The sequence below is a fragment of the Aplysia californica genome, unplaced genomic scaffold (genome assembly GCF_000002075.1).
Source record: "Aplysia californica isolate F4 #8 unplaced genomic scaffold, AplCal3.0 scaffold00826, whole genome shotgun sequence".
Lineage (NCBI taxonomy): Eukaryota > Metazoa > Mollusca > Gastropoda > Aplysiida > Aplysiidae > Aplysia > Aplysia californica.
The window spans coordinates 12,192-26,939 of NW_004798096.1; the positions used below are offsets into that span (position 1 = coordinate 12,192).

General features: G+C 42.2%; 1 protein-coding gene across 1 annotated transcript; it reads right to left on the reverse strand.

Annotated features, from left to right (window-relative positions):
* Positions 1–4,271: 4,271 nt before the first annotated feature.
* Positions 4,272–12,827, reverse strand: LOC101857983 (peptidyl-prolyl cis-trans isomerase). Its single transcript, XM_005109889.3, has 5 exons — positions 12,600–12,827; positions 11,795–11,822; positions 9,449–9,634; positions 7,613–7,688; positions 4,272–6,291 (listed from the first exon to the last, which is right to left on the reverse strand). Exons 1-5 carry the CDS (start codon positions 12,696–12,698, stop codon positions 6,159–6,161), a joined length of 522 nt encoding a protein of 173 aa, XP_005109946.1. The 5' UTR covers positions 12,699–12,827; the 3' UTR covers positions 4,272–6,158.
* Between the last annotated feature and the right edge of the window lie 1,921 nt (positions 12,828–14,748).

Here is a 14,748-nt window from a genome sequence, read left to right on the forward strand (position 1 = left end):
TCGGTCAATTTCATCGGTTAACCGAACAATTTTGCATTTAACCGATCATTACTCGACCAAGATTTTTCGCTTACTCGCACACCACTAGTGCAGGCCGCCCATCCGACCCCGACACACGCCAGAGTATACACGTGCGTGTGCCAACAGTGCATGTGTTGGTGTGAATAGGCTGAGTTCTCGTTGAATCTGAGCTCGTTAAATCCGAGTTCCACTGTACATGTATAAACAATAGAGCAAACCGCCCAAGAAAGACGTTTCATTAGATTCAAGGGACAAAACAGGGTGTTATTTATAGTCTACACGTATTGGCCTTGTAGTTCATTCGTTTCCAAAAGATACCGGTGCCCTATTCTCCACAAATTCTGAAAGTAAGATACTTTAGACCAACAAATCTCTTCACCAAAACATAAAGGGGGCACAAAAGGAGCATTTTGAAAATGTTGATGCTGGAATCTTCCAACATTGTAATACACATAATATTTTGTCAGCTTCACTTCTCTTTCCATACTGAATTTGAATGAAAGTAATATAATATATATAATATAATTTCGATTGTTTTACGTATGCCTGCATGTGTTTTTACGGTCCTGTACGGCCAAGAAAAATGTCCCTCTGGGATAATGAAATATTGTTTTATCGTGTCTTACTTAATACTAGCTGTGCCCCTTTCGATGAAAGGAATGATCGGTTCATGAACATCAACTGAAAGTCATTGGCCTATTATATTTATACTCTACTGGAATTGAGCAATAAATCTTGAGAGATGCAAAAAATTAGCAGGTCTAGATCTAGATCTATACCGGTACTCTCAAAACAAAATGTGCCGCGCGAAATATCACTTCCAGCACTTCTGCTGTGGAGGACAGCTACGCAGATTTGTTTCGTTTCTCAGTGGAATAATCACAAAGGCCAAATAAGGACGGGAACTTTTGGTCAGATATATTTTTCTAAATTCAGGAAATGAATATATCAAAAATCGGGCTCAGTCATGGGAACCTATTTATCTTTTTGCAGGTACTTGCCAACTTTCAACTCTGTTACTGTCGTAGTTTTATGGGAAAAGTGACACATGAGTTTTCAAGTTGCCAAATATATAATAGATGGATTGATTCTCCATTCCGCTTTCGTGGTTGTACACTCCAGAATTTCAAAGGTGTAGAAGCAGTGCGCACGGCTAGTGAACGGAAACCTCACTTGTTTAGAATGGCGTCTTGGAAGACGGACTTTTCCCAAAATTAGATCTAAACGAAACTGATGAAAAGCTGAAAAGTAAACTACAATGTGACTTCAGCCTCCTCAATAAAACTGTGCACCCTTTAAAATGATTCTGAACCGTCATTATTTTTTTTTCAAAATCGAAAGTTCAGTGGTTCGGAAGTTTTAGGCCACCAAAGTGACGAACTTTTACAGTAAAACTTTTACAAATATAATATGTATAGATAACTAGGATCCGGGTCTCCCTAGACAAACCGTCTAGACAGTAGACACACCTTTGTCTGTTTTAGTACGGTTGTACTAGACGCACCAGGACCCTGGTTGATACGACAGAGGAGTCCGCCTAAAGTGAACACGCTTTGTTTGAACTATCGGTTAAAGTGAACACGCTTTGTTTGAACTATCGGTTAAAGTGAACACGCTTTGTTTGAACTATCGGTTAAAGTGAACAATAGTCTGTGGTCCCGATTGAAACACTTGAAACGATTGACAAAATAGTGGATATAATGAACCGGTTTCATGGGGAAATGGGATAAATTGATAAAGTGAACGCCCAAAATGGGTGAAAGCGACAAACGGACCGACCGTGTCACTGTCGCCATGCTGTGAAAATAAAGGTCTTTTCCTCGGGCATCGATAGACAATCCCAGCTCGGCGTTGGCGACGGCAATCTCAATCAGGAAGAAAGAGCTCTAGTCCAGGCTCGTCCGCTGTGTTGTCTCCACCCCCCCCCCCCCCCCCCTCCCAAAATCCCTTCACACTCTTCACACGGAACGCAGTAAATTCACGTTGTTGTATAAAGAGTTCTGATCAAGGGGAGCAACCCATAAAAACAAAAACTCGTTCACTTGGCTTTTTCTTGTCGCTTCCCTTGATTTTGGCCCAAATGGTTCAACTGAACCTGGGATAAAGTGAACACTTTCTTCCGGTCCCAAAGAGTTCACTGCAGACTCCACTACATGTATAAAGAACATGTTCTCTGTTGATACTATGTGTTATAAAGAACACGTCATCTGTTGATACTATGTGTTATATAAAGAACACGGTGCGTGTTGATACTATGTGTTATATAAAGAATACGGTGTGTGTTGATACTATGTGTTATATAAAGAACACGGTGTGTGTTGATACTATGTGTTATATAAAGAATACGGTGTGTGTTGATACTATGTGTTATATAAAGAACACGGTGTGTATTGATACTATGTGTTATTTATATAAAGAACTCTTCATGTATTGAATCTGTGCTATTAACGCATAGCATCGTTATAAATAATATTCATCGTAATGTTCCTATCTACAGCATATATTATGTAGATCTTTACACTCAACATAAGCTCTATGCGCTGTACAACATTAAAGCTAGCCCAGTAGACCCTAGACTAGAACTAGAACACTATGAAGCATTCTCAGCTTCCCAGGAAGCATACAGTGCAAGCTGCCAATTACATGCACTCAGACAGTAACAAACTGACAAGATGGTTGTGCTGTATTTATCCTGGCACCCAGTTTTTTGTTTGTAGGAGTTTTACTGCACTTTGAAACACAATAAGGCCATTATATTTAAGTGCCCAAGATTAGAGGTGTTACAAGAGAGCAGCAAACACAAAAAAGGAGGATAAGGACGATAGATGTTGGACAGGATTACCTGTATTACCAATACCTGTATTACCTGTCCTGGGCAACAACGTCATTGCACACCGGACAGGTCCAGAAGTGCTCAGTTCCCCCCAGCACCAAAGCCTGCAAGGTATCCATACTGATTGTTCCGGTGGCTGTCTGACTATGGCGACGTCTTTCCTTTCCAGATAATCGTTCCTTTCTTCCTTCTCCCCTCTCTATCCCCGTTTCCCGCATCCTAATGACTGCGTGGTGTTCTGCTGTCTCCCTGTCTTCCTCATCCCGCAACTTTTCCTCCAGGGTCTTCAACACTTCTCCTTTGTCAAATTTCACCTCGCCATCAACCACGGCACTGCCTGCCAGCCTATCAGCCTCCTCATTGCCCTTCACTCCAGATTGCCCAGGACAGAATATCCACGTGATGGCTCTGAGTGACGAGTGTTGTATTGGGTTCATCCATTCACTCCGAAGAAGCCCTTTCTCAACCCTGTTTGACAGGACAGAAGGAGCAAACCACACCAGGGCACCCGCCAACCACCCACTGAGGAAAGTTCGTGTAACAGTAAAGTGTTTTCCCCAAGGAAGGACACATCAGGCACCTGACGACGTCTAAACCCACAACCTTCCAGTTGCGAGCCCCTGACTGCCTAACCTCTAGACCACAGACACCACATGCTCTACCAAAGCAGAACTCAAATCTCTCCCTCCCCATCACCAGTCATATATGTGAAGCGTGCTCACAAAATGAGTTATTTCTCAGATTTGAGCCTATGGAAATTTTATAGATACATCACTCTCATAAGGTGAAGTTTTTACAATTTATAAGTACGAAATAATAAAAGGCATGTTATAGAGTTATACTTAAAGAATATGACAATAGTAAATCTACAAATTGACCCTAGAGTCAAAGTCAATTTTTTGGCCAATATCTCCATTTGCGGATAGCGAGAAGTAACTCATTTTGTCAGTATGCCTCACATCTAGTTTTAGTTTTAGTAGAGGTTTTATGGCGCTCGCAACTGCATAAGGTCATATGAGCGCCAGAAGATTAGAGTTGTTACAAGAGAGTAACAAACATAAAAAAGAAGGGGAGATAAGGACGATAGATGTTTGATAGGAAAGAAGGAGCAAACCACACCAGAGCACCCGCCAACCACCCACGCCTCACATCTAATGACCAATGAACAGGACCGCAGACAAATTAACACAAGTGACATTCTCATAGAAGTAGTAGTAAGAGTTTTACGGCCCAAGCAACACAAGGTCATAAGTGCCGAAGATCAGAGGTGCTACAAGAGAGTAACAAACATTAAAAAGACAGAGGGGAGATAGAGTAGATAGACTTTTTATAAGAAAGAAGGAGCAAACCACACCTGAGCACCCGCCAACCACCCACTGAGTGACATTCGCTGCAGACACAAAGAAGAAAACATCCATTTGATTCGCTTGTCTTTATTTAACAAAAACAATAGGAACCAAAACTAGACACAAACAAAAGATAAAGATAACAGAATCTACTACACCTGACAATACATTTTTCTAAATAATTTATAGCAAAAAAAAGGAAGAAATAAACAGAGTACGAAAAGACGAAGGACCAGGAAGGACAACTTGGAAAAAGGCTGGACAAAAATGTCACTTCTTGGTTACTTCCGAGGTCAGAATCCCCCCCCCCCCCATAGACAGTCAGAGAGTCCCCCATAGACAGAGGTCAGAGTCCCCCCCATTGACAGTCAGTCAGAGGTCGGAGGTCAGAGAGTCCCCCACTGACAGTCCGTCAGAGGTCGGAGGTCAGTGTCCCGACTCAAAAGCTGAGACAAAACTGCAACCATCAGACAGGCTGCCCCGGCTCTGGACGGCCTAGTCCATCTTTGGCGGCCGGGACACACACACGTCACACACAGGACATGACACACAATGTAACGTGACACGACACACAATGTAACATGTCATCAGGGACACCACACACAATGTAACGTGACACACAGGACACGACACACAACGCAACGTTGACAAGACCCTCAAATATTCGTCATGTACGTGCAAAAAATTCCAAGATTATGAGCCAAATGTGAGAAACGGCCGAGGCCATGACAGACAGCCCCTTCTTCCGACAAATGGAACAAATTCAAACATGTCAAGAGGAACTACAAAAATGTGCTATAGATGAGATACAAAAAGGTGAGTGCACAACCGCCCGCCGCGGTGCTACAGGTCTCCCATGTCCCGAGGTCCCAGAGACGGGGCAACCCTTCCACCAACAGCCCAGACCCCGCCCTCTCTACATGCCCAACCTCCCCACGCTCCTCACTTCCCCCGCAATGTTGCTTCCATGGTGACAAAAATCCTGGGAAATCTTTTCTCTTCGTAAAATTGACACAAAACAAAAATCCCCTCTGCGTAAAAGTAATTTTTCTACAACAGGATTCACGGGAAACTTTTCGACAAATTGACACAAAACAAAAATCCCCTCAGCAGAAAAAGGTAATTTTCCGAACTACAACAGGAGGCTGGGCAAATTTTCCTTCACAGAAGGAGCAGAGGAGGATCTGGAGCGCGCCGCCGTCGTCAAGGAGTTGGGTGGTTGGAGGAGCAACCCACTACGTTTGGCCGCCGTCGTCAAGGAGTTGGGTGGTTGGAGGAGCAACCCACTACGTTTGTCCTCCTCCGCCCATGTCACACAGCTGACAACTTTTCAAAACAAACAAAAAACAACCAAAAAAAACTCTTCCCGGTAGGATGACGGAGGGCATTGGCTTAGTAAACCCCCCTCCAAACCCTTCACACACGACACTTTTCTGCATTCAATAAATCCAAGCTGCTGACAGTAGGCCTGCAGCAAAAGATCTCTCCTTTTGCCGTGTGGGTTCCCGTCTCAGTATTGTTCACAAATCCAGTCTTCAAAGTTTCTAATTTTTCTTCAGTATTGTCCCAAGTTTGTGGGGAGCAACACTAGAACACAGAATTTGTATTTTCCAACATGAAAACGGACTTCCGTAAAAGCGTCAAAAAGACAAAGTACATTTGTTGATATTGTGGTTGGCAGCCGTGAACTCGGATCTACGGGACATCAGGGATCTAAGACAGCAGGACACAAGGAACCATCCCATCATGGGACATCACAGCTGTACCATCCCATGGTGGGACATTCCAGCTGTACCATCCCACGGTGGGACATCCCACACGGGACATCACAGCTGTACCATCCCATGGCGGGACATTCCAGCTGTACCATCCCACGGTGGGACATCACAGCTGTACCATCCCACGGTGGGACATCACAGCTGTACCACCCCACGGCGGGCAGCCCCCCACGGGCCGGCTCACAGCTGGCCAGAGGCTGCGATGATCACCTTGGAGGAAGGTTTGCCGCTGGACGATCCCTGGCCCTCAACCTTGCGGACCACGTCCATTCCCTTCACCACTTCGCCAAACACAACGTGCTTCTGGTCCAACCTGGGGGAGGGGAGGAAACAAACAGAAAAACAAAATTAGTTTTTAGTTTTGGTAAGGGTTTTACAACACTTGCAACACAATAAGAAGGTCTGATTGATTGATCGTGTAGGTGGAGGTGTTTTATGGCACTATTGACTTAATTTTGGTCACGTAAGTGCCAACAAGTTTTATAATACCAGATCTATCACCACGTTAAAAGGACGGACAGACATTTGTAGAACACAATAAGTAGGATTAAATTTTCAAAGTAGCTGAATGCCAAATTTGTCTCTTCCAATATCTGAAAGGCCTAAATCTCCTGTCAATGTTGATACCATTCTTTAACCTCTCAGTCCATTTTTAAGAACATGGTAGCTGTTTTAAATATTATCAAATTTGCTTCAGTCACTAACTGGCTGCAACCCCATGTTTGACAGACAATAAAAGAGTACCAAGTGCACCAGACATATCCACATTTACAGAGTAACAATCACTATAACATAGAGATGGAGATTGTGAGATCATTACAAATCAGTATTTTATCGCCGCAAAGGCAAACACGATGATCTGTCGTTATTTCCACAAAAACACCGAGCGTTGACCCTGCCAGCACCGCACCGTCCCCCGCGGCAAGCGAGCGGCTCTATACTGTAGTGTACAGAGAGTTCCCCGCGTGGGGGGTCACATGCTTTCCGAGCTTCGCGAAAGGATTCATAGAAAATAATTCCAAGCCAATTACTTTCATCTAATAGAAAATGAAGTGATCGTTCTAATGGTACCTTTTTTGAGCCAGTATTTTACATATTTCGTTTAAAAAATGATCTTTAAAAACTTTGACAGTATTTTGAAAGGCTTTCTATTTAAATGCCAAAGGCCAAATATATACAACAGGGAAGCCCTTTCAAAGCTCTACAGTTTGCCACCTATAAAAAGGCGGCATTAAATCATCAATCTTTCCGCGAAGCATTTCAATGCATGCGTGTCAATTTTTAAACCAGCCGACCATGCATTCCAACCGCGAGGGGCTTCGCTTTCCACGGCAATTCTCCAGCTCCTAATAATCGGACATATAAACAACTTACACCATTGTAACGAGGAAAAGCTGAACTTTTACAAGGTGTACAGCATTTCGTGTTTGATAGCGAAAGAGCGAAGTAACAGTGATCTGAATTACCCCGATTTCACCTAAACCACGCGCTCGGAAGGCCGCGAGTGCCAGCGACGCTGTGTTTACGCTACCTACACTAAGGCATTGAATGAGAGGCCAACACCTTAACCTCTAGATCACGACAGCCCCATGGAAAAGTTTGGTACAATCGACAAAGCACTTCTTGAGACGTACCAGGAAGTGAGCACTGTGCAGATGAAGAACTGTGATCCGTTGGTATTGGGGCCGGCGTTCGCCATAGACAGGGTACCTGGACAATAGTACATGATTCAATAGTTACATTTGTTTCCCTTAGGGGCCCTTTTTCATTTGAGGCTTTAGAGAGCGCTGTCTATTCTAAGACATTAAGTGGTTTAATCGGTTACATTTTTTTAAAGTTATAAATTGCTGCAAAATATGGACGCCCCATAGGGAAATATTCTCAAAAAGTGGACCATGTTACAACAAATTTTATTTTAAAAATTGACGAAATCTCAGTGAGCATTTCAATGAAACTTGGGTAGCATTTTTGGATGCAGAAATCACTTCTGCTGTCAGATTTTCAGAGAGTATATATATATATTACTATTTTGATAAAGACTGGGGTCAGGAGGAGATCATTTTATTTATAGCATCGCATCGTGTCATGACATCTTTAAGAATACATAGCCAAATAATGGCAAACATTTTTAGGATGACTTTCGACCATGATAACCATAAAATATCGATGAACTTGTGCTTGTTAACAATCAAAGAAGCAGCATTCCTGGTACAGCTTTGCCTGGGCAGTAGGCAGAGAATATAATAATAATAATAATAGATAATAGATAGCATTTGTATAGCGCATATCCCTGCTCAACAGCAGGCTCTATGCGCTTTACACTATATTATTACCCCAGCAGACCACAGAACACTGCGAAACATTCTCAGCTTCTCGGGAATCATATAGATATAAATCTACTAAAACTAAATATATACCAAATACCCAAAGATGACCTAAATTTTGTCACGTAGAGAAGTTCTATTTGCACTGCCAAACAATATCATATCTCAGTAGAAAGACCAGAGATACCCCAGTACAAAGACCAGAGATACCCCAGTACAAAGACCAGAGATACCCCAGTACAAAGACCAGAGATACCCAACTCCCTTTACTCCGGGATTGAACTCGGGCCTCTCCTAGGTGCGACAGCGAAGCACCTGACCACTGCACCAGACGCAAGTATTAATTAACAAGCTACAGGGAGGAATGTGAGCTTACAAATGAGTTTTAGTTTTAGTAAGAGTTTTACGGCATTTGGAACATGATAAGGTCATATAAGTGCCGAAGATTAGAGGTGTTGCAAGAGAATAACAAATACAAAAACACAAAAACGAAGGAGAGGAGAAAGAGACAATAGATTTTTTATAGGAATAAAGGAGCAAACCACACAAGAGCACCCACCAACCACCCACGCTAACAAATGATGCCCAGAAATTGACGAGCACTTCATTCCACTGAATCACGGCACATTTATGTTTCTATTTTCATCAAGAGAAGAAAACGACGCTAACAACTTTAAGAGTAAGTGGTTTAGAAAATCTATGGCTCAATCCTGGGGTACCTCACACTGATAAACAGCGATGGATACCTTTGATTTTCTCGAATACATGAAGTTTTAAAATATCGAAAATCTGGCTCCGTCCTACGGTTTCTCCACAAAAGTTCGGCAACGGTCAAGTCAGGACAACCAGAGTTCAACACGGAAACATCTCCCTATAACCTACTTCCCTCACACCATACATTTTCTACGTTTTGGCCGAGGCACATATTGGCCAAAGAGTTAAAATACGTAACTCGACTGCAGGATTCAGAATGTGAATATTAAAGCCAATAGTACTCGTATTCAGGCCATGTAAACGAGGTTTTAATAATTACTAAAAACAACATCATCACTATTTATAGTACAAAACGTTTATGATTTATCAACTACAAGATGTTTATGATTATCGAGTATAACATTATTATTGTAGGAGCACAAGATGATTTACCAGGTCCCTTGTGCTGCAACTTGAAGTTCTCGTCTTCAAACTTGTTGCCGTAGATGCTCTTCCCACCAGTGCCGTTGTGGTTGGTGAAATCTCCGCCTTGACACATGAAGTCAGTGATGATGCGATGGAACCCGCTGCCAGCATAGCCAAACCCTTTCTCTCCGGTGCACAGTGCGCGGAAATTTTCTGGGGGGAAGTAGATTTTAACAAATAAATGTTGGGTTCTTTAGACGTGAGGTTTTTACGGCGCTCTGAACTGCATTTAAGGTCATTATATAAGAGCGCTAAGGGGTGGAAGTCAACAGAGAAGTCCAAACGGGGAATCAGGCTTTCTCTGCTCACCTCTCTAGCCTCAACAGCACAAAGTCTGCTTTGACTATCAAGGCACCCTAGAGATAGCAGTTCTCAAGAGAGTGACAAACTTACAAAAGAAGTAGAGAGGCAAAATGACGATAGTAAAGGTGAGAAAAGAAAACTCAGTTCCCCCTCTATGTTCCAGCACAGTATGAGAGTGACATTGATAAATCAGCCCATTTACAATTCTACTGAGCATAAGAACATGTTAACATGCCTCGTTTGGGAATGGCCTAAAGACACTTCAGTCAGTAGCACTGCCTTGGTGGATGCAAGATAAGAAATTGGTCGTCGTATGTCTGAGGAAAAGCCCTGCCCGTGGGGGGGGGGGGGGGGGTGTCCAGGATAGGACTTGTGACCAACACAACGATGGGATGAAAGATGTCTCCGCAGGCTCTCATCGTTGTCCAGTTTGGGGGACAGCACTCGCAACTGCATAAAAGGTCATGTGAGCGTGCGGGACACATTAAACATCTTTAGTGGGAGTTTATTTTGAATTTTGCTCAGCTGGCAGTCGAAGCCAACTCTCATCGATTTTGGACCACCAAGGAATCTAATTTGCATAATTTACATAGGGACCTCCAAGACTTTTTTGCCTTATCCGAGAAGGCTAGGTGTTAGATCTTACCTACCCTAAGATCAGGGGCTGTGGCTGAAAGACAGCAGTAAGTATGAGTGAGGAGTCAAAGAGTAGCAGTGGTAGAAAGGCTGTAGAAAGTCCGGAATCCAGAGGAGGCGAAAGTGGAGACGAAAGCAGAAAACAGATCATGGTTAGAGAGCAGGAAAGGAGGTGAAAGGAGAAAATAAACTAGATAAAAATAATTTTCCTTCGCTGTCAAGTTTCAAAATCCAGGACCTATTGAACGAGAGGTGAACACCGCAATCTCTAGACCATAAGAACCCTCATCCTTTGTCCTCAGAGACATTCCTCTCACTTATCCACTTAGTTTTAGTGAGGCTGAAACCATAGTAGACCCGGCCCGTTCCGTTCCGTTTTTTTATGGCGCCGTTCTTTTGCCGTGACGGGGAGAAGAATCAACTTGGCCGAACTGATCATGTGGTGCCACCAGCAACGACGTGGACGGCCAAAGTAACAGCCCGCCCGGCACGGTATTTTCACACTGTCGTTTCGCCTATTGTGTAAACTGTCCGGTTGCCGGGTCGACGGAAAGGAAAGTTGGAAGGGACAGTACTTTGTCCATGGTTTACAATGACAGTTCTTTCCCCTTGCAACTGATGAAGATGGACGAAGAAAAATTCTTCAGATGAAATCGCTTTGCAAAAATTCTTTCACTTCTCTATATATAGGACTGGGCGCATACAGTTCAAGAAGAGCATCAAAAGACTGTCATTCTGAGATACTGCTGAAACTTGTACGACGGGTGATTGCGGAGTTGGGGCATCAGTTGGTGGTTTTCTCCATACAAAGCCTCCTTCTGTCAATAGGAATTATAAACCGCAAAACGTCGAGGACTCCCTCTTTTCTTTTTCCTCAACCACCAAAGCAGAAACAACAATCTGATTCGTTAAGTAGCATTTGCCATTTTTATATATGCAATGAGTGACGTAGCAGCTGTCAAACCGGCAGAAAGCCGGTTTGCTATGGCCGCTCTGACAGATCCATTCCATCGGTAAAAGAATTGTGTCAAAATAACGGAACGGGTCAGGTCTACTATGGTTTCAGCTTAAGTTTTACGGCACTTGCAACACAGGCCATACATAGTGCTGGAGATTAAAGGTGCATTACAAGAGAGTAACAAACACAAAAAAGAAGGAGAGAAAATATATTATGGACGATAGATGTTTGATAGGAAAGAAGGAGTAAACCACCCACACTTATCAAGTGTAAAATTGGTTTGTTCTCTTGTGCAAAATTTTCATTGACTTCCTTAAAATAAAAAATTGAGCCTTTTTTTCACAAGAACAAACCAATTTTACCCATATATTATTTCCGTCTGTACAACTTCATTTCTCTTCCAAATGTATCCTCACCTGATGTTTTGGGGGTTGAAGCAAACAGCTGAAAAAAAGAAATAAAAATAATGAAATGAAATCAACATCAAGAAATAGGCCTACAATCTTTTTAAAACGATGTTTTAAAAGTGCTAATCTTACAATAATCAATCATTTTATTTTTTATTAATTTAACCGTATTTCGATGTTTTGTAATTCAATTGTTTGATATCTCGTGCTTGCAGAATGCCAAATATAGATCTAGATCTAATATCGGCACACATGTCGAAAAGTAGGCCTCATTGTTTAGATTAGAGTTTAGAATCAGATCTGCCTTTAGTCTAGCCTATGACCTGCACCCGCATTTCTAGAATCTAGATCTAGAATCTAGATCTAGATCTAGATCTTGATCTAGATTTAGATCTCTAGATCTAGAAATTTAGATCTATATCTAGAATTCTAGAATAGAACTAGAATCTAGATCTAGATCTAAATTCTAAATCTAATCTAGATCTAGATCTAGATCTAGATCTAGATCTATCAGAGATAGAGATCCAGTTTAGGCAAGGCATGCAAATGCATGTGTTTAACTTGCTGGTGACTCGCCCAGTCCAGTAGTATTCCGACAATCAGGTGAATGGGACTCACACTCACAGAGTGACAATCAATAGAGTCAATCTAGATCTAGATCTAGAATCTAGATCAAATCTAGATCTAGATTCTTGACTCTAAATTTGTAGTTGTAGCGTTAGCTTCTGACTCATCTGAGTAGGCTTTATGTCGCAATGACCATAAATTCTCGTAAATCTAGAAATCTACACACACATTTTCAACTTGGACTTACCTTTATCTCAATACGACCTGCAGGTTTATCGTTTATGTTAATGTCGAAATAGACCCTAGCGTGCTCCGCTTCTTCGGGATACTTAGGTTTGTCATCCATCACTGGTGTTTGTTGAGATATTTACCGAAGGAATGAATGAATTGAGAACTGACTGCTAAAGATTAGGCCAGGAAGTGAAGGAGGAAGCGCGTCTCTCTTCAGTGCCGGGTACTGACCTCAGTGCACGCAAACCTTGACCTCACAGCAAGGTGAAGGTGGGACTTCGGTACCTCTTCTTATGGGGCTCTTTTGGGGTTTTACAACAATAGATTTCGAGCAGTTTGGTATAAAATAATTAAAAGAATTTCAAAATGAAAACGGCTCTGCTATTTTCAATTTATAAACTTGTTTAATGTATGCTTTAAACTAGCCATTATGAAGTGATGGTAAAGATTAGCAATACAACCGGGCTCTATTTCACCTCTGTGCCTGTTTGGCTTTGGCCTAGGCTACTAATCTCGTTTGACGCAATGCTGGCTCCCCAGATAAAGCGTGTAACATGGGCATCCCAAGCCGTTTTTTAAATTTAATTATATTTAATTTGTATATCAAATTTGGTTTGAAAACTTATATAGGTCCAATCATTAATTTTCACAGTTCATCTTCTGCCGTCAGAATGCTCTCACGTTTTAAGGGGGAGGGGCGGGGGTGGGGTGGGGTTGTTTGGCATTAGCCTGCTATGTGTTGCCAAATCTGGACCCATTAGTTTCTATAGAACTATAGAGACATCCGAGGGTTGGTCCTAACAAAACCAAGTAATACATGTAGTTTTTCTACTCTCTCCCTCCGCAATCAAAACAGCTGGGTTTTATTTTTTTTAAATTTAATTAAAATATTTAGTATCAATAGATTATGATTTAGGTAACTTTCTATCTTATTTTTTAAGCCAACAGGCTGTTAAACCTTCATGAGTTAAGGGCCTTTTCTTGATAGCCTATTCTCAAGGCAACCTGATAGCCTAGATTATTCTAGAGCAAACGCTGCTTCCGCACTCGAGGGGAGGTGGGTGGAACAAATTTGAAATGTACGCATGCGCTTTGCGCGCAATGACCATGCGAAAAGTGGTTGCGGTCGGCCTAGAGCTAGCCTAGGCGCCAGAAGTTCGACAACCTCTTTCCAGCTGATCAGAGATACTATAATTCATTTATGAAGATAAACTATACGAATAAATAATAATTTAAAAGTATTTTCAAGATAGTCTAAGAATTGGTGCCATTTTTAGACAAAGGCCTATCTGGACGCAATACTCTCACGTAACAATTTGACAGTGGGCCAGATTTTCCTTCATTTGTCAAGTTCTTAGCTAGGCCTAACCAATGTGGTCTGTGGACTTGGTCATGAACAGCAAAATAAATGCGCCACGTCCTAATAGGCCTACTGTACTGCTTGACATAGATCTAGATCAACCCTCTCTGATCTAGATCTAGATCTAGCTAGATCTAGTGCGTAAGGAAACTTTTTTAAAACCAAAATACAAAAACAAACCTCTTTTACTGCATTATTAAATTACATCAATTTGTCCTTTAAATTGCACTACAATAACTAGCCTTTTCTCTAATAATGTTGTATTTTGACTTTTGACCAAAATGCGAAAACTACATTAATATTACATGTATTATCATCCTGTAGGCCTAGATTTCTAGTGGATTTCCATTTTTCTTGCTATCAAATGTTTCCCTAAAACTTTATAGGCTATAGGGCTGGGTCCGGCCCGCAAGCCGTGCTTTCCCCGACAATGCTGTGGGTTTTGTGTTTTTTTTAACTTTCGATAGGCTATCTCATTTATACGATAGCCTAGCCTTGAGCCTTGTATGTTGTCTGCCTGCAGCCTAGCGCCAGACGCATAAGTTAGAGAGCAGTCAACTTGAGTCAACCGCCACGCGTGCCTGTCCCTGGCCACCTCCTCTTTGCTTTCGCCTGACCGCGGTCAAAACAGGATGGAATTAAATCGCTCTGTTTATTAACTGTTTAATCTTCTCAGGTCTTTGCATACGGGTCTAAAAGTGGGATGACCAACAAACTTTAAAATTTTAAGCCCGTTCGTGGAGGTCACGCCAAACTAAAGTTCCAACACGTTTTCTCTGATGTAAGCCTAAAGCGGGTCCCCCCC

Excerpts from the sequence above, each read along its gene's own strand:
- LOC101857983 (XM_005109889.3), bottom strand. The coding sequence starts at position 12,698 with ATGGATGACAAACCTAAGTATCCCGAAGAAGCGGAGCACGCTAGGGTC. Across the intron at positions 9,635-11,794 it reads TTCAACCCCCAAAACATCAG|AAAATTTCCGCGCACTGTGC; the intron begins GTGAGGATACAT and ends ACTTCCCCCCAG. Across the intron at positions 7,689-9,448 it reads GTTGCAGCACAAGGGACCTG|GTACCCTGTCTATGGCGAAC; the intron begins GTAAATCATCTT and ends ACTATTGTCCAG.